The sequence below is a fragment of the Magallana gigas genome, chromosome 5 (assembly GCF_963853765.1).
Source record: "Magallana gigas chromosome 5, xbMagGiga1.1, whole genome shotgun sequence".
Classification (NCBI taxonomy): Eukaryota; Metazoa; Mollusca; class Bivalvia; order Ostreida; family Ostreidae; genus Magallana; species Magallana gigas.
Genome location: NC_088857.1, coordinates 46,045,822 through 46,064,310, shown reverse-complemented (window position 1 = coordinate 46,064,310; position 18,489 = coordinate 46,045,822). Strand labels below are relative to the sequence as shown.

General features: G+C 35.1%; 3 protein-coding genes across 13 annotated transcripts in view; 1 reads left to right on the top strand and 2 right to left on the bottom strand.

Moving 5' to 3' along the window:
- LOC105319166 (EF-hand calcium-binding domain-containing protein 4B) overlaps positions 1 to 1,516 on the top strand; it is a 28,938-nt gene extending 27,422 nt beyond the window's left edge. For all 11 annotated transcript variants that reach the window (XM_011416581.4, XM_034465387.2, XM_066085867.1 and 8 more), the window contains one exon: positions 130 to 1,516. In XM_011416581.4, the coding sequence (XP_011414883.3) occupies positions 130 to 220 (91 nt within the window). In that variant the 3' untranslated portion in view covers positions 221 to 1,516. The remainder of the gene's footprint in view (positions 1 to 129) is intronic.
- Positions 1,517 to 2,187: 671 nt separating this feature from the next.
- On the bottom strand, positions 2,188 to 10,704 carry LOC105328556 (actin-1). The gene is made up of 11 exons (XM_034465905.2): positions 10,612 to 10,704; positions 9,894 to 10,065; positions 9,437 to 9,676; positions 9,024 to 9,162; positions 8,794 to 8,901; positions 8,506 to 8,697; positions 8,272 to 8,334; positions 3,703 to 3,816; positions 3,476 to 3,583; positions 3,161 to 3,352; positions 2,188 to 2,987 (listed from the first exon to the last, which is right to left on the bottom strand). The coding sequence occupies exons 2-11, from the start codon at positions 10,029 to 10,031 to the stop codon at positions 2,662 to 2,664; spliced, it is 1,620 nt and encodes a 539-aa protein (XP_034321796.2). The 5' UTR covers positions 10,032 to 10,065; positions 10,612 to 10,704; the 3' UTR covers positions 2,188 to 2,661.
- A 3,261-nt stretch (positions 10,705 to 13,965) lies between these two features.
- On the bottom strand, positions 13,966 to 17,102 carry LOC136275819 (actin-1-like). Its single transcript, XM_066085862.1, has 7 exons — positions 17,011 to 17,102; positions 16,281 to 16,452; positions 15,793 to 16,032; positions 15,441 to 15,579; positions 15,211 to 15,318; positions 14,928 to 15,119; positions 13,966 to 14,758 (listed from the first exon to the last, which is right to left on the bottom strand). Exons 2-7 carry the CDS (start codon positions 16,416 to 16,418, stop codon positions 14,433 to 14,435), a joined length of 1,143 nt encoding a protein of 380 aa, XP_065941934.1. The 5' UTR covers positions 16,419 to 16,452; positions 17,011 to 17,102; the 3' UTR covers positions 13,966 to 14,432.
- Between the last annotated feature and the right edge of the window lie 1,387 nt (positions 17,103 to 18,489).

Here is an 18,489-nt window from a genome sequence, read left to right as displayed (position 1 = left end):
TCAAATATTGTTCACACGTAGTATTTAATATTTATACAGTTTTTATATATTGGAATATCCATTTAATTGTATTATCTAATATGATTATTTTAATTGTTTGATACATATTGTTTTAAATTTTCTTTTTAGAATTTTAAAGGAAAAAGAAGATGATGAGATTGAAAAAGCCCTTCATTTGGAAGATGGTGTTAAGAAGAAAAAAGGTGGATGCTGTAGTTGATGCCTAAAGAAAGATTAATGATAATAATATACTCAGTTTATGAAGGAACAAATCAGCTGTTGTCTTGTGTGGTGCAATTCCAAAGCTTTGGGTGTTTATATTTACCTCACAAACAAGACAGTCCTGTATTTTGTCTTTTCCTTGATGCTTCCCCTGTTTTCGTTTGTTGTCCCAAGTTGTTGACATTCTAGCAATTGATTTCTCTGTTTTATTTGTATATTCCATAATAACTGATCTCCATGGTTATAGAAATCCATTATTATAGTGCAATAATTTAGTTGTTTTTATTAACTATTTCCATTATGATTTACATCAACTTGTGGTTTTTTTTATTCTAATATTTACAGAACTATTTTTAGAAAGGTCTGCATTCTCTTGATTTTTATAAATCGTCTTTTTTTTTAAAAGAAAGAAGATGCCACTTATAGTTGATCATGATTATTTCTTCAAAGAAGAGATACTTGTTCCAGTGTCCTCTGATTTGTGTGATTGTATAGCTGTTGTATTTACATGCACTGTTGTCTAAGACTTTTATGTTGAAGTGGTGGTCATACTGCTAGCATGTACAGTGTACATGTACATGTATGTTTCATATTGATACATAGGCAGTTTTTTTTTCTATTTTCTTACATTAAAATACATGTATAACATGCATTTGATGTAGCATTATTGTATGTTACATGTGCTTGATGGTTTAGAATTTTTTAATTTATTGAATTTAATAAATGAATAATGTCTCTTTAGCCCTTTAAAGATTTAACAATATCAACTGAATTTTTAAGTTTTCAATTTTTTTTTTACATGATATTGTAATCCACATGTACTCAAATTTTCATTTTATAGTTTAGCAACACATTCAACAAATCCCTGATTTTTTAATTTTTTTTATATTTTTCAGTTTTAAATCACCATTATCTCTTTTAATAGTAAGGGGTAGGGAGACATGTGACATTGGTATACTTCGTTAGAGAAAACAAATTAAGGGTGCTATGATCAAGATGGGTTTTACTATTTTATTTTGTGTAAAATACATGTATTGTTATTCCAAACATTTTGTTGCAATTGTTTTTCATGAAAGAATTGTTATGTTTTCATATTTTATATCTGTATTGTGGTGTTTCACTACATTTCATATTGTTTCAATGAAGGAACAGAATTTTTATCATTTCATCATAGAACAAACAAATTTATGTTTACACGTATGATGTTTTATCATTTGTGCAATTGTTGCAAGAACATTCTATTACCTGTTCTAGCAATTTTTTCCAAATTATTCCAATTAAACTGTTTCAAGAGCTTTGGTTTTCAGTTAACTAGGTCTTATTCACTAATATTTAAAAATGTTGAACACTTGAAGGTAACTTTATTTTCACCAATCTAAATAAAATTAGATCTCTTCATCTGCTCCAATTGTGTAGCGATCTACTGGAGTGGATCAATGGATTTAATTTTAATTAGAATATACTACCACTGATGATTCTTAGATGGTAGTACTGAAGTTGTTGGTCCAGAGGTTATATATTGACTGATTGTGATTGCGCCCTGTCGATATATTTTTTTGTCAGCCGAATGTGTTTTACGGCCGACAGATATAAAATATTTCGCTGATCCAAACATTGACTGAAATGTGACGCAATGTAATATCTCATAAACATATTTCAAAGGGGAACCTTTGGATCCGCGTGAAGGACTTGAGCAATGCGACGTTCCTTACAAGAGGAGAGTTGTAGTTCGTTTTAGTTTTCTTTCCCATTCAATCTTTTATCAGTATAGTGTATAAATCAAATATCGTTCAGAGTTTGTTTGTGGCGACGCAGAGTAATATGATTTTAAAGTATTCTTATATGTAATCGTCAAATTAAAAAAAAAAGATGCAATCCTTTAACGAGCATTTCCAAACTTGTATTGTTTATAATATTTGGGAGGGGGTGTCACATTTAAGGAGAGAAACCGAGAAGAAACTTGAATTATCTTTTATTCATATGTTTATTCGATAATAATCATCCACGTATTAAACAGAGTATCAAAATAAGTGACAACATGTGTGAAATAACTATGCAATAAATAAAACAAGCATTATTGATATTTTTTTATGCCATTAACACTGATAAATAAATGTATGGGGCTTCTTTTGAATAACAAAACAAATATAAACAAAAAGCCGGTAATGAGTATCAACAACATATAATATAAATAGTACATGGTTATGACGACAATCGCAGAAAACGATGTACTGGCTTGCAACAACGCATCATACGTGTATGTATTTGATTCTTGTCTGAATTCACTCTTGGACGGTCATGTGATGGGAAATTTGGAACCTGGAAACGTCAATGTAGGAAGTTCCGGAAAAGTGGAATCTTGTACCCCAATGGTCCTTAATTTTACCTCCGAAGTGTCACCCCTAGATCGGTAATATTGTATCGAGCTATGGATCAATGTCAAAAGCATTTCCTGTGCACTATTCCTGGTCCACATTCGTCGTACTCCTGTTTGGTGATCCACATCTGTTGGAAAGTGGACAGAGAACCTAGAATAGATCCACCGATCCACACTGAGTATTTCCGCTCTGGCGCGGCGCTGATCTTGACCTTCATTGAACTGGGAGAGACGGCCGTGACCTCCTTGGCTAGTCTGTCCTTGATCCCCGGAAACATGGTGGAGCCCCCTGACAGCACGATGTTACTGTACATGTCTCTTCTGATGTCAATGTCGCACGCCATGATGGAGTTGTGGATCTGTTCGTGTATTCCACTCGCTTCTAGACCTGTAAGAGAAACCATACTTAATTTTTTTTATAACTGTCACCTATATTTCATGTAAAAAAAAAAACCATTGAGCATAAAATCTTCTATTGTTTTGGTTTCCTATAATCGAAAATATGCTATATTAATACAAAAAGCTCACTCTTTATAAAAGATCTAGAATCTGGCCACCTACCTGTAAAGGATGGCTGGAACAGCACTTCCGGACACCGGAAACGCTCGTTGCCAATGGTGATCACTTGACCGTCCGGAAGTTCGTAAGATTTTTCCAGTGCGGAGGATTGCGCAGAGGCACAGAGTTCTTGTTCAAAATCCATAGCAACGTAACATAGGTTTTCTTTAATGTCACGGACGATTTCTTGCTCAGCTGGAAAAATATAAAACGATCGATACATTAAGACATTAATTTTGTATTTCAGTTAGAATTGTTCAATAGAAATTTTCAATAGATTATTGATAAATATTTTCAAAACTATGCAGAAAAACTTACAAGAGTTGACAAAATTGTATCCTCGTTCATGAAGAATCCTTTGTAGATACTTGGTCAGATCTCTGCCTGCTAGGTCCACTCTCTTAATAGCGTGTGGAAGAGCGTAGCCTGAACAAAATATCAATTCATTCACAATGTACTCATTATATACGTTGTATTTCACAATTAATTCGAGATGTCAACTATATTAAAGTTTTAATATAGGAACAATGCTGTTTTCGATTTACCTTCGTATATAGGGACGATGTGAGACACGCCGTCTCCCGAATCGAACACGATTCCTGTTGTTTTTCCGGCGCCGTACAGAGAGAGGACGGCTTGGATGCTGACGTAGAACCCGGGAACGTTGAACGTCTCAAACATGATCTGTACGTTGAAATATATTGAAGTTAGCGTAAAGGCACTAAAGTCAAGATATTCTACTACTACTACACTTTAACATTTGAAAGCAAGCATTTCATTTTTGAAATCAAAATTTAGCAATGTTTGGCAATATACGTTTCTAGCATAATCTCAAATACTGCTAAATGTTAGATTTGGAAGTAAATAACATTTGGAAGAAATATCAATAAAGTGAACATACCGACACCAGATATTTGTCTTTTGTAAAAAATAAATAAAAAATGTTCACCTGCGTCATTTGTTCCCTGTTGTATTTGGGATTGAGTGGTGCCTCAGTCAGCAGCACTGGGTGGTCCTCGGGAGCCACCCTTAGTTCGTTGTAGAACGTGTGGTGCCAGATCTTCTCCATGTCGTCCCAGTTATTGACGACGCCATGTTCTACTGGGTAATTCAGGGAGAGAACTCCCCGGTGGCTCTGGGCCTCGTCTCCAATGTAGCAATCCTTGCTTCCCATTCCCGCCATTACAATCTATAAATGAAAATTACGTTTAATATAAAATGTACATGTGCACTTTTCCATGTATTTTATCAATCGACATACTTTTATTTGTACGCATCTAGAACTCATAGGAATGTTTTCTTTAGAAAAGAATAAATCAAGTTAACTTGTCAAGTAATCAGCTGTCTTACGTCGTATCTGGGTCGTCCGGTGACGGCGGGAAACACGGCCCGCGGGGCGTCATCTCCGGCAAAGCCCGCCTTACACATGCCCGACCCATTGTCAATCACAACACAGGCAATGTCGTCCTCAACCAAGTTAATAGGCATGGTTATTGTTTGGTTTGGTTACCGAATTTTTTTCTGAAAGGTAATGAAACATTGAGAGTATTGAGAACATTTGAAGCAAGGAAATATAAGGGAGGGGGCTGCCTTCACCGCAAACCTTCACCCACTTTTACACATAACAAACACGAGCCCCCCCCCCCCCCCCCCCCACACACACACTTTTTAGGAGCATTTAAAGGAAAATAGTAAAATTATAAATATTTTCCTTAAAATCGAAGTTTAATGTACTCCCCTAACATTCCCTCCCCCACAGTTAATGATTTTGAAAAATCGCGAATTTTTAAATTTATTTTTTTTAAATTTGTATGCTCGTCAAGGTTAGCGATAAATATGTCCCTCTTCCCCACCACTAGTTTCAAAAACTATATGCTACGTGCGTGAGTTTATTTAGAAAATCGAATGGAAACCTACAAGAGTGCATGTTAAACATTGCTGCGATTTTAATTGGTCCAAAAGAATAAGATTAATGCAAGTTTCTCAGGAAAAAAAAATAGCACATGCTGTAAAAATTAAATGTTGGCGACGTTGGTTTTAATACATGTACTTCTTTATTTTTTTTAAAATTATTTCAAAATCATTTCTTACCTTAGGTTCGCTTTAGCCTTGCAGTTGTTGGTTTGACTGGCATAAATGTACCAGGCAGCCTTATATACTCTACCCACCGTGTCATCTCTGAGAACACTGCCAGAAATGGAAACAATCTTGTTCATCGAACTTAGTCAATTTCCAAACAAGGAGATGTCCCCTCCCTTTTACCTTATATGACACAGTTTATGTGACTGAGTTTAAATCTAAAAATAGATATTAGATATAAGTGTACCGAGGAGCTTTAATACATATATACAAATGTTTGTATACTTCGGGATGTTTAAAAATAGCAGTCAAATATTGGACCGTTTGAGTCACTTAAATTATATGATATAATCAATTAAATGATAATTCTGCTCTGTTTAAAATCTCTCTCTCTCTCTCTCTCTCTCTCTCTCTCTCTCTCTCTCTCTCTAATAGAAGAGTTGTAAACGCATAAACATACGTTAATAATGCATTCATATTGATTTTGCATTCGTATAGTGCTAAATGTTCTGGATGTCCCCTTTTTGTAAAGGTTTTAGGTTTTATTGTACATTTCGCAAGCAGTAGGGGTGTAAAAAGTTTACAGTATTTGCCCCCTACATGTATTTGATTTTTCTCTCATTTAGGAGAAAGGGATGAGTAACTGCTGTGATACAAGTCTGACTAACATAGGATTATTTTATTCAATAGAGGTGTAGAATCAAACGATAAATTGATACGATGTACACGGTGTGCATCTCAAAGATGTTCGTTTAAATTCTCTAAGAAGCATTCCGAGTATATATAAAAATTTTAAAAATTAATCCCAACATTGTATTTTTTAACAAAAAAATTCTACGCTTCGTTTTTTTTAGGGAGGAGGGGTGTTAAAATATCCATGTAGCTACTGACGCATGGAACGTTCACATTATTTGCAGTTTGCGGTAAATGCTGCGTTTCGAGAACAATTTAAAGTCAAATCATTTATGGGAATCTTCATAAACACGCCTTTTCAAAATATTTTTTTTTGCGTCTGATGCATTATTCTGCATGTTTTTTCTGAATTCAACTGAATTTTTAAGTTTCCAATTTTTTTTTACATGATATTGTAATCCACATGTACTCAAATTTTCATTTTATAGTTTAGCAACACATTCAACAAATCCCTGATTTTTTAATTTTTTTTATATTTTTCAGTTTTAAATCACCATTATCTCTTTTAATAGTAAGGGGTAGGGAGACATGTGACATTGGTATACTTCGTTAGAGAAAACAAATTAAGGGTGCTATGATCAAGATGGGTTTTACTATTTTATTTTGTGTAAAATACATGTATTGTTATTCCAAACATTTTGTTGCAATTGTTTTTCATGAAAGAATTGTTATGTTTTCATATTTTATATCTGTATTGTGGTGTTTCACTACATTTCATATTGTTTCAATGAAGGAACAGAATTTTTATCATTTCATCATAGAACAAACAAATTTATGTTTAAACGTATGATGTTTTATCATGTGTGCAATTGTTGCAAGAACATTCTATTACCTGTTCTAGCAATTTTTTCCAAATTATTCCAATTAAACTGTTTCAAGAGCTTTGGTTTTCAGTTAACTAAGTCTTATTCACTAATATTTAAAAATGTTGAACACTTGAAGGTAACTTTATTTTCACCAATCTAAATAAAATTAGATCTCTTCATCTGCTCCAATTGTGTAGCGATCTACTGGAGTGGATCAATGGATTTAATTTTAATTAGAATATACTACCATTGATGATTCTTAGATGGTAGTACTGAAGTTGTTGGTTCAGAGGTTATATGTTGACTGATTGTGATTGCTCCCTGTCGATATATTTTTTTTTACAGCCGAATGTGTTTTACGGCCGACAGATAAAAAATATTTCGCTGATCCAAACATTGACTGAAATGTGGCATGTACGAAATGTAATATCTTTTTGACATATTTCAAAGGGGAACCTTTGGATCCGCGTGAAGGACTTGAGCAATGCAACGTTCCTTACAGAGTTGTAGTTCGTTTTAGTTTTCTTTCCCATTCAATCTTTTATCAGAATAGTGTATAAATAAATCAAATATCGGTCAGAGTTTGTTTGTGGAGACGCAGAGGACTAAGGGTAACATGTTTTTAAAATATTTTATTATGTAATCGTCAAATTTAAAGAAAAAATGCAATCCTTTAACGAACATTTCCAAACTTTTATTGTTTATAATATTGGCCGGGGGGGGGGGGGGTCACATTAGTGGTATCAATAGGTGTTTATTTTTAAGGAGAGAAACCGAGGAGAAACTTGAATAATCTTTTATTCATATGTTTATTCGATAATAATCATCCACATATTAAACAGAGTATCAAAATAAGTGACAGCATGTGTGAAATAACTATGCAATAAATAAAACAAGCATCACTGATATTTTTTGATGACAATAAACATTGATAAATAAATATATGGGGCTTCTTTGGAATAACAAAACAAATATAAACAAAAAGCCGGTAATGAGTATCAACAACATATAATATAAATAGTACATCATTATGACGACAATTGCAGAAAACGATGTACTGGCTTGCAACAACGCATCATACATGTATACGGGTAAGTATTTGATTCTAGTCTGAATTCACTCTTGGACGGTCATGTGATGGGAAATTTGGAACCTGGGAACGTCAATGAAGGAAGTTCCAGAATAGTGGAATCTTGTACCCCAATGGTCCTTAATTTTTTTCCTGAATTGTCATCCCTAGATCGCCAATTTTGTATCGAACTATGCATTAATGTCAAAAGCATTTTCTGTGCACTATTCCTGGCCCACATTCGTCGTACTCCTGTTTGGTGATCCACATCTGTTGGAAAGTGGACAGAGAACCTAGAATAGATCCGCCGATCCACACTGAGTATTTCCGCTCTGGCGCGGCGCTGATCTTGACCTTCATTGAACTGGGAGAGACGGCCGTGACCTCCTTGGCTAGTCTGTCCTTGATCCCCGGAAACATGGTGGAGCCCCCTGACAACACGATGTTACTGTACATATCTCTTCTTATGTCAATGTCGCACGCCATGATGGAGTTGTGGATCTGTTCGTGTATTCCGCTCGCTTCTAGACCTGTAAAGGAAACCATGTTTAAAATCTTATTTTACTGTCACCTATATTTCATTAAAAAAACACACACTGAGCATAAAACGTTTTATTGTTTTGGTTTCCTATTATCGAAAATATGCTATATTAATACAAAATGCCCAATCTCTATAAAAGGCCTAGAATCTGACCACCTACCTGTAAAGGATGGTTGGAACAGCACTTCCGGACACCGGAAACGCTCGTTTCCAATGGTGATCACTTGACCGTCCGGAAGTTCGTAAGATTTTTCCAGTGCGGAGGATTGTGCAGAGGCACAGAGTTCTTGTTCAAAATCCATAGCAACGTAACAGAGGTTTTCTTTGATGTCACGGACGATTTCTTGTTCGGCTGAAATAGTTAAACAAATGTGTTTCCATTAGCATTTCGAATTCTATTAAGAAATGTTTCTTTTCTTTTCAAAAGTGGAGTAGTTGAAATACTTACAAGAGTTGACAAAATTGTATCCTCGTTCATGAAGAATCCTTTGTAGATACTTGGTCAGATCTCTGCCTGCTAGGTCCACTCTCTTAATAGCATGTGGAAGAGCGTAACCTGAGCAAAATATCGATTCATATATTAAATTTTATATACAATGTATTCATTATAGATTTGACTATTCAGTGTATCACCTATATTAATGTTTTAATGTGGGAACACTGCTGCTTTCGATTTACCTTCGTATATAGGGACGATGTGAGACACGCCGTCTCCCGAATCGAACACGATTCCTGTTGTTTTTCCGGCTCCGTACAGAGAGAGGACGGCTTGGATACTGACGTAGAACCCGGGCACGTTGAATGTCTCAAACATGATCTGTACGTTGAAATAAAAGATTTAGGGTTAATCCAATAATATTAAGATCATTTCAATAATATACAATTGAAATGAAGCTTTCTGATAAAGAATGAAAAATGGCACTTGAGGTCTCGAACATAATCTGAATATCTAATGTTACATTAAAAGAATTGAAAAAAAAATCAATAAAAAAAATCGAATACTAATATTAAATCACTTCAAGATAAAAATAACATGAATAAAGAAAATAAATTCTCTATGATTTCTTTTACTTTTATAAATAAATTATCACCTGCGTCATTTGTTCCCTGTTGTATTTGGGATTGAGTGGTGCCTCAGTCAGCAGCACTGGGTGGTCCTCGGGAGCCACCCTTAGTTCGTTGTAGAACGTGTGGTGCCAGATCTTCTCCATGTCGTCCCAGTTATTGACGACGCCATGTTCTACTGGGTAATTCAGGGACAGGACTCCCCGGTGGCTCTGGGCCTCGTCTCCAATGTAGCAATCCTTGCTTCCCATTCCCGCCATTACAATCTAAAAATTAAAATTACGTTATAAATATGAATTGTACATGTGTACATGTACAAGTATTTTATCTATATTATTATATTTTTATTTGTACGCAAAGCTAGTAAACCGTTTATATGCAATAATATCTAGAAGAATGAATCTCGTTGATTCTAGATGAAGACTTATTTTTAAAAATAAGATACTGAATGAAATTGACTTGTCAAGAAAACAGCTGCCTTACGTCGTATCTAGGTCGTCCGGTGACGGCGGGAAACACGGCCCGCGGGGCGTCATCTCCGGCAAAGCCCGCCTTACACATGCCCGACCCATTGTCAATCACAACACAGGCAATGTCGTCCTCAACCAGGTTAATAGGCATGGTTATTGTTTGGTTTGGTTACCGAAATTTGTTTCTGAAAGGTAATGAAACATTGAGAGTATTGAGAAAATTTGAAGCAAGGAAGTATAAGGGAGGGGGCTGCCTTCACCCCAACCGTTCACCCACTTTAACACATAACTAACACGAGCCCCCCCCCCCCCCCCCCCACACTTTTTAGGAGCATTTAAAGGAAAAAAGGAAAATTATAAAAATTATCCTTAAAATCGAAGTCTAATGTACTCTCCTACCATTCTCTCCCCCACAGATTATGATTTTGAAAAATTGCGAAGTTTTAAATTCATTTTTTAAAATTTGTATGCTCGTCAAGGTTAGGGATAAATCTGTCCCTCTACCTAACCCCCACTTTCAAAAACTATGCTACGTGCCTGAGTTTATTTAGAAACTCGAACGGAAACATGTTAAACATTGCTCCGATTTTAATACGTCCAAAAGACTAAGACTAATGCAAGTTTCTCCGGGGGAAAAATAGCACAAGCTGTAAAAATTAAATGTTGGCGACGTTGATTCAAATACATGTAATTCTTTATTTTTTAAAAATTATTTTAAAATCATTTCTTACCTCAGGATCGCTTTAGTCTTGCAGCTGTTGGTATGACTGGAATAGAGGTACCGGGCAGCCTTATATACTCCACACACCGTGTCATCTCTGAGAACACTGCCAGAAATGGACACAATCTTGTTCATCGAATTTAGTCAATTTCCAAACAAGGAGATGTCTCCTCCCTTTTACCTTATATGACACAGTTTATATGACTGAATTTAAATCTAAAAATAGATATTAGGTATAAATGTACAGAGGAGCTTTAATACATATATACAAATGTTTGTATACTTCGGGATGTTTAAAAATAGCAGTCAAATATTGGACCGTTTGAGTCACTTAAATTATATGATATAATCAATTAAATGATAATTCTGCTCTGTTTAATCTCTCTCTCTCTCTCTCTCTCTCTAATAGAAGAGTTGTAAACGCATAAACATACGTTAATAATGCATTCATATTGATTTTGCATTCGTATAGTGCTAAATGTTCTGGATGCCCCCTTTTTGTAAAGGTTTTAGGTTTTATTGTACATTTCGCAAGCAGTAGGGGTGTAAAAAGTTTTCAGTGTTTACCAACTATTTGATTTTTGATTTTTCTCTCATTTAGGAGAAAGGGATGAGTATAACTGCTGTGTTCTTAATAAAAATCATCCGTACATGCTCTTATATACAAATAAATGCTATGTTCACTTCTCCCTACCTTACTAAATAATTATTTGTATTTACTTTAACACAGAATATTTAAGTAGACTAGTAATAATGCAGTGTGCTTCGCGGGTCTAAGTGATTTTGTTTGCCCTGGTGCATTTCCACCTGATGCGTTTGAACCCTGGGGTATTTCACCACCAGTAATAGTTTAAAACCTGGGTTTTTTTCACCCCTTTTGTGTAAAAATGCGGTTATGGTAGAGAACTTCATAAGCGTAGCTATTTTTTTCTGTAGGGGGTCCTAGGCTAATTTTAAATAATTTTACTATGTAAATTTAATAAGCTCCAATTTTCCCGAGGACGGGGTCCAGATCCCCTGACCCCCTCCTTTCTAGATCCGCGCATGAAGATTAGTACATGTATCTAAATAATCTAAATATAAATAATCTGTCTTGTTTCACCAATAAATATAAGCATTACTTATCGTTTTTATGTATGCATACAGTCATACACTAGTACTATGATTATAAACAAATCATTGAGATATTATCACATCATACGGAATTATTAATAAATACAATTTTTTTCCTTTTCTTGAGTAAACAACTTATAATGAGTCTTACTTATATTACTTTTACCTTATATGTTTATATGACTGAGTTTAAATCTAAAAATAGATATTAGGTATAAATGTACAGAGGAGCTTTAATACATATAAACAAATGTTTGTATACTTCGGGATGTTTAAAAATAGCAGTCAAATATTGGACCGTTTGAGTCACTTATATAATTTAAATTATCAAATTATATGATATAATCAATTAAATGATAATTCTGCTCTGTTTAATCCCTCTCTCTCTCTCTCTCTCTCTCTCTCTCTCTCTCTCTCTCTCATATCGACAATGGCATTGCCATACCCTACAATACACTATTCTTATCTGGATTAATGTCGTTGAGGTTGTAAATCATTATATCTTCTATGGTTTAAAACTTTATCATAACCTATATTTTGACATGTCGATTATTTCATTGAGTTTCGTTTCATAGCTAAAACCACACTCAGTTTTAATTATTTAGATTAAACAGATCTTTCTTCGCGAGTCGATTTTTACACAGTTGGGGCAAATACACTTCGGGTTAAAATTGCTCGGGGGGAAATACGTACAGGGCAAACAAAACCACTTCGATTCGCAAAGCCAACAGTGTTATTTCTAATTTAATTGTTTATACTGTGTGGGGTTAATTCATCAAGTTTAATTTAACCATTCCATAACCACTATATAAAAGCTATTAAGACATTTATTTGTAGGAAAGAGCATGTACGAATGATCTTTATTTAGAACAGTTTGATGTTGCTAGGATACAGGTTTCAGATCCATGATTTGATTGGTTAATTTAGATATTGAATCTTGAATTTCGAATCTTGAATCTCGTATATCGAATCTCGTATTTGGAATCTCGAATCTCGAATGACCCTTCTCGGCTTTCGTAGTTTGTAAACTAATAACTGTATGCTTCTGTAATTTATAACCGGGTAATAATCTAGATAGGCAATGAAGACGACTTCCAAACACTCACTAATGCGCCGTAACGTTATCTACACGTCACGTCTTATGTAACATCTGATTCCAAAGTGACCACGGTGGTGCTTCAACAAGCAACCTTTGGGTCGCTGGCCTATCACCTAGTCCTATGATCCAAGCGCTCCACACTTGCCTTCATCTCTGACTTTTGAACAGTTACAAGTGTGTTGTGATAAATTAAATGCATTTATGTATATGCGTGCCATATATAGAATTAAAAACTGTCATACTGAGATATCAAAATACGTTTTTTATGGATGCGTTTGTTTTTTATGTATTTAAATATGTGTAATGATGTTTTTCGTCAGACATTTATAATTGTTTAACAGTAAGTTTGCAGTTTCTGTTGAAAACTAATGTTAGTTAACACAATACATTCTATATAAAAACTTTAATTCACGCTTTTATATCGTCTGTGGCTGAAATATATCAGTTTATTGGCCGGGAAAGTGTAAATATCAATAAAAAGATACTGCTAAATACATTTGATTGTTTTAATTATTTATTTTCATTTACAGTTACCAACACTTTAATCACTCTTATCTAGATGTTATTCAATATATGCTTTTTATTTCATTTTATTTATGCATGTTATGCTTATGCATGTATTCATTGTCGGAAACCACTGCAATCCCATCCCATCTGGAAAGCCCTACACGGCCTCCGTACCGAGGCTTGAGAAGACAATGGCTTTTATTACAATCTTATTATAATTTCCAAGAATTTTCTTTACGATCCATAATTTTTTTTTCATTCCTAGGCTTGTAAGGTTCATTTATCGAACGAACATAATTAGTCTTTTTACATTAATTATACACCTAATGCACTCAATGGTGAATATGAAATAGACATAGTACGTATACGTTAATACTGTGAACGTTGAATGAATGTCAGACTTTGTATCATCGGTATTATCGACTGATACAGGAGATACAAGCACCTGACGTTAGATAATTTTTTCTCATAATAAAAAAATGTATAATAACCTTCTACCTAATAATGCACAAGGTGTAATATGCTCAGCCCGATGTTTTCAAACCTTAGTGCTAGAATATGATTTTCTATCAAAAAGGAAATACTGTTCAAATAGTATGCAATTATTTATTTCATGATATATATGCAATCAAATGAATAAAATCAATAAACAAAAACTGCATCAAAATATATATGAATTTGTGGAATAACTATTATATTGCAAACACCCATGGACATTTTTTTATGAAAATTGATGAAAACATTAATGGTGTCATAGCGTCATAATGGATTGCCAAAATATGTACACATGTACGAGAAAATATGATTAGATATATACATGATCTTTGCATGCATTTGTAATATACAACATGCATATACCCAGAAAGAAATGGTCGGTATACTGGTTTGCACCACCAACATTGTACATACGACACGATCTCGTAATTTTCCCTTGAAGTGTTCGGTCCCGTTCCGTCTCGGAGTGTATAACACTGAAAATAGGAAATGTGGAACCAGCTGTTTACGTTGATTCCCGAACAAAAACCGTATACCCTCACATCCATACCTTATTCCTTTTTAAAGTTCATTCCTATAAGATCCTGTACCTACATGTAGTTACTTTTATATTAGTGTCAAAAGCATTTCCTGTGCACTATTCCTGGTCCACATTCGTCGTACTCCTGTTTGGTGATCCACATCTGTTGGAAAGTGGACAGAGAACCTAGAATAGATCCGCCGATCCACACTGAGTATTTCCGCTCTGGCGCGGCGCTGATCTTGACCTTCATTGAACTGGGAGAGACGGCCGTGACCTCTTTGGCTAGTCTGTCCTTGATCCCCGGAAACATGGTGGAGCCCCCTGACAACACGATGTTACTGTACATGTCTCTTCTGATGTCAATGTCGCACGCCATGATGGAGTTGTGGATCTGTTCGTGTATTCCACTCGCTTCTAGACCTGTAAAGGAAACCATGTTTAAAATCTTATTTTACTGTCGCCTATATTTCATGTAAAAAAAACATTGAGCATAAAATCTTCTATTGGTTTTGTTACCTATTATCGAAAATATGCTATATTAATACAAAATGCCTAATCTCTATAAAAGATCTAGAATCTGGCCACCTACCTGTAAAGGATGGCTGGAACAGCACTTCCGGACATCGGAAACGCTCGTTTCCAATGGTGATCACTTGACCATCCGGAAGTTCGTAAGATTTTTCCAGGGCGGAGGATTGTGCAGAGGCACAGAGTTCTTGTTCAAAATCCATAGCAACGTAACAGAGGTTTTCTTTGATGTCACGGACGATTTCTTGCTCGGCTGAAATAGTTAAACAAATGTGTTTCCATTAGCATTTCTTTTGAAAAATGTATCACCTTTTTTTCAAAAGTGCAGTAGTTGAAATTCTTACAAGAGTTGACAAAATTGTATCCTCGTTCATGTAGAATCCTTTGTAGATACTTGGTCAGATCTCTGCCTGCTAGGTCCACTCTCTTAATAGCGTGTGGAAGAGCGTAGCCTGATCAAATAATCAATTCATTTATTCAATTTTATACACAATGTATTAATTATTGATTTAACAATTCAATGTATCATCTATATCAATGTTTGAATATGAAAGCAATGCTGCTTTCGATTTACCTTCGTATATAGGGACGATGTGAGACACACCGTCTCCTGAATCGAACACGATTCCTGTCGTTCTTCCGGCGCCGTACAGAGAGAGGACGGCTTGGATGCTGACGTAGAACCCGGGCACGTTGAACGTCTCAAACATAATCTGAAGGTTGAAATAAAAGATTTAGGGTAATAAACCAATGATATTGAGATCATTTTACTAATATACATATACATTTCCAATGAATTTTTAGAAAAATATGACATTTGAGGTCTCAAACATATCTGAATATATAATGTTACCGGTACATTAAAAAAATTGAAAGAAAAATCAATGAAAAAAAAATGCATGTAACTTTTATAAATAAATGTTCACCTGCGTCATTTGTTCCCTGTTGTATTTGGGATTGAGTGGTGCCTCAGTCAGCAGCACCGGGTGGTCTTCGGGAGCCACCCTTAGTTCGTTGTAGAACGTGTGGTGCCAGATCTTCTCCATGTCGTCCCAGTTATTGACGACGCCATGTTCTACTGGGTAATTCAGGGACAGGACTCCCCGGTGGCTCTGGGCCTCGTCTCCTATGTAGCAATCCTTGCCTCCCATTCCCGCCATTACAATCTATAAATGAAAATTACGTTTACTATGAAATGTACATATGTGCACTTTTACATGTATTTTATCTATTGACATATTTTTATTTATACGCAAAGCTAGTAAACGGGTTTATATGCAATAATATCTAGAAGTCATAGGAATGTGTTCTATAGAAAAGAATGAATCTAGTTACAATGTATTCTAGATGAAGACTTATTTTTAAAAATAAGATATTGAATAAAATTGACTTGTCAAGAAAACAGCTGTCTTACGTCGTATCTAGGTCGTCCGGTGACGGCGGGAAACACGGCCCGCGGGGCGTCATCTCCGGCAAAGCCCGCCTTACACATGCCCGACCCATTGTCAATCACAACACAGGCAATGTCGTCCTCAACCAGGTTAATAGGCATGGTTATTGTTTGGTTTGGTTACCGAAATTTGTTTCTGAAAGGTAATGAAACATTGAGAGTATTGAGAAAATTTGAAGCAAGGAAGTATAAGGGAGGGGGCTGCCTTCACCCCAACCTTTCACCCACTTTAACACATAGCTAACACGAGGCCACCCCCAGCCTCACTTTTTGGGAGCATTTAAAGGAAAATAGGAAAATTCTAAAAATTATCCTTAAAATCGAATTTTGATGTTCTCTCCTACCATTCGCTCCCCCACAGATTATGATTTTGAAAAATTGCGAATTTTTTAATTTATTTTTTAAAATTTGTATGCTCGTCAAGGTTAGGGATAAATCTGTTCCTCTTCCTCACCCCCACTTTCAAAAACTATGCTACGTGCCTGAGTTTATTTAGAAACTCGAACGGAAACCTACATAAGTACATGTTAAACATTGCTGCGATTTTAATTCGTCCAAAAGACTAAGATTAATGCACGTTTCTCAGGGGAAAAAATAGCACAAGCTATAAAAATTGAATGTTGGCGACTTTGATTCAAATACATTTAAGTCTTTGGTTTTTTTTTTTTTAAATTATTTCAAAATCATTTCTTACCTCAGGTTCGCTTTAGCCTTGCAGTTGTTGGTTTGACTGGCATAGAGGTACCGGGCAGCCTTATATACTCCACACACCTTGTCATCTCTGAGAGCACTGCCAGAAATGGAAAGAACTTAGTCAATTTCCAAACAAGGAGATGTCTCCTCCCTTTTACCTTATATGACACAGTTTATATGACTGAGTTTAAATCTAAAATTAGATATTAGGGGAGCTTTAATACATATATACAAATGTGTGTATACTTCGGATGTTTAAAAATAGCAGTCAAATATTGGACCGTTTGAGTCACTTAAATTATATGATATAATCAAATAAATGATCATTTTGTTCCGTTTGATATTTTAATCTCTCTCTCTCTCTCTCTCTCTCTCTCTCTCTCTCTCTCTCTCTCTCTCTCTCTCTCTCTCTCTCTCTCTCTCTGTACAGCTGTACATGTTATGTACATGTATTCGCATAGTGCTAAATGTTCTGGATGCCCCCTTTTTGTAGAGGTTTTATGTTTTATTGAATATTTTGAATGCAGTAGGAGACTGTTAAAAGTTTACAGTATTTACCAACTATGTGCTTTCTCTCTTATTTATTCGATAAAGGGACAAATAACTGCTGTGATACAAGTCTGACTTGAGATTATTTGATTCGATAGTTAGATTGACACGATGTACATGGTTTAAATGTACAAGGCTGTTTGTTATTTTTTTTTTGGACGAATCATTCCGAGTAAAAACTAAAGACAAATCCAAACATTGTATTATTTAAAAATGTCTACGCTTCTGTTTTGTACGGGGGTATGCTTAGACTAAACATGTAGAAACTGATGCATGGAGCCAGATTTAAAAACACGTGTAGCAACTGATAACTGATGCATGAAGCCAGATTTAAAAACACATGTAGCAACTGATAACTGATGCATGGAGCCAGATTGTGATACAATTCTGACTTAAGATTATTTGATTCGATAGAGGTGTAGAATCAAACGATAGATGGATACGATGTACATGATGTCCGTGTCAAGGATGTTTGTTTAAATTATTTACAAATTATTTGGAGTAAAAAATTTTAAATATTAATCCAGACATTGTATTTTTAAAGAAAATTCTACGCTTCTTGTTTTCAGAGGAGGGGGTGCATGGAACTTGATTTAAAAACATTCACATTATTTGCAGTTAGCGGTAAATACTGCGTTTCGAGGAAAACCTAAAGTCAAATCATTTATGTAAATCTTCATAAACACGCTTTTTCAAAATATTTTCGTTTGCGTCTGGTGCATTATTCTGCATGTTTTGCAATTTCTGTAAAAAAAAAAATTAAAAATCAAACCATGCATGGAACAGCTGTTTAGTTAACCTTCTATGAAATGTCCTCATTTCACTTTTCAAACTTATTCCAAGGCCGACATTGCTGACGTAATGATCTTTGAATGTATACATATCAATATAGAGTCTGCTGTACTAATGAAACGTCGCCAACAAAAAAAAA

Excerpts from the sequence above, each read along its gene's own strand:
- LOC105328556 (XM_034465905.2), bottom strand. The coding sequence starts at position 10,031 with ATGCCTATTAACCTGGTTGAGGACGACATTGCCTGTGTTGTGATTGAC. Across the intron at positions 8,335-8,505 it reads GTTCCAACCATCCTTTACAG|GTCTAGAAGCGAGCGGAATA; the intron begins GTAGGTGGTCAG and ends TTTCCTTTACAG. Across the intron at positions 3,817-8,271 it reads CATGGCGTGCGACATTGACA|CCGGGTTCTACGTCAGCATC; the intron begins TAAGAAGAGATA and ends CGTTCAACGTTC.
- LOC136275819 (XM_066085862.1), bottom strand. The coding sequence starts at position 16,418 with ATGCCTATTAACCTGGTTGAGGACGACATTGCCTGTGTTGTGATTGAC. Across the intron at positions 15,580-15,792 it reads ACAGGGAACAAATGACGCAG|ATTATGTTTGAGACGTTCAA; the intron begins GTGAACATTTAT and ends TTCAACCTTCAG. Across the intron at positions 14,759-14,927 it reads GTTCCAGCCATCCTTTACAG|GTCTAGAAGCGAGTGGAATA; the intron begins GTAGGTGGCCAG and ends TTTCCTTTACAG.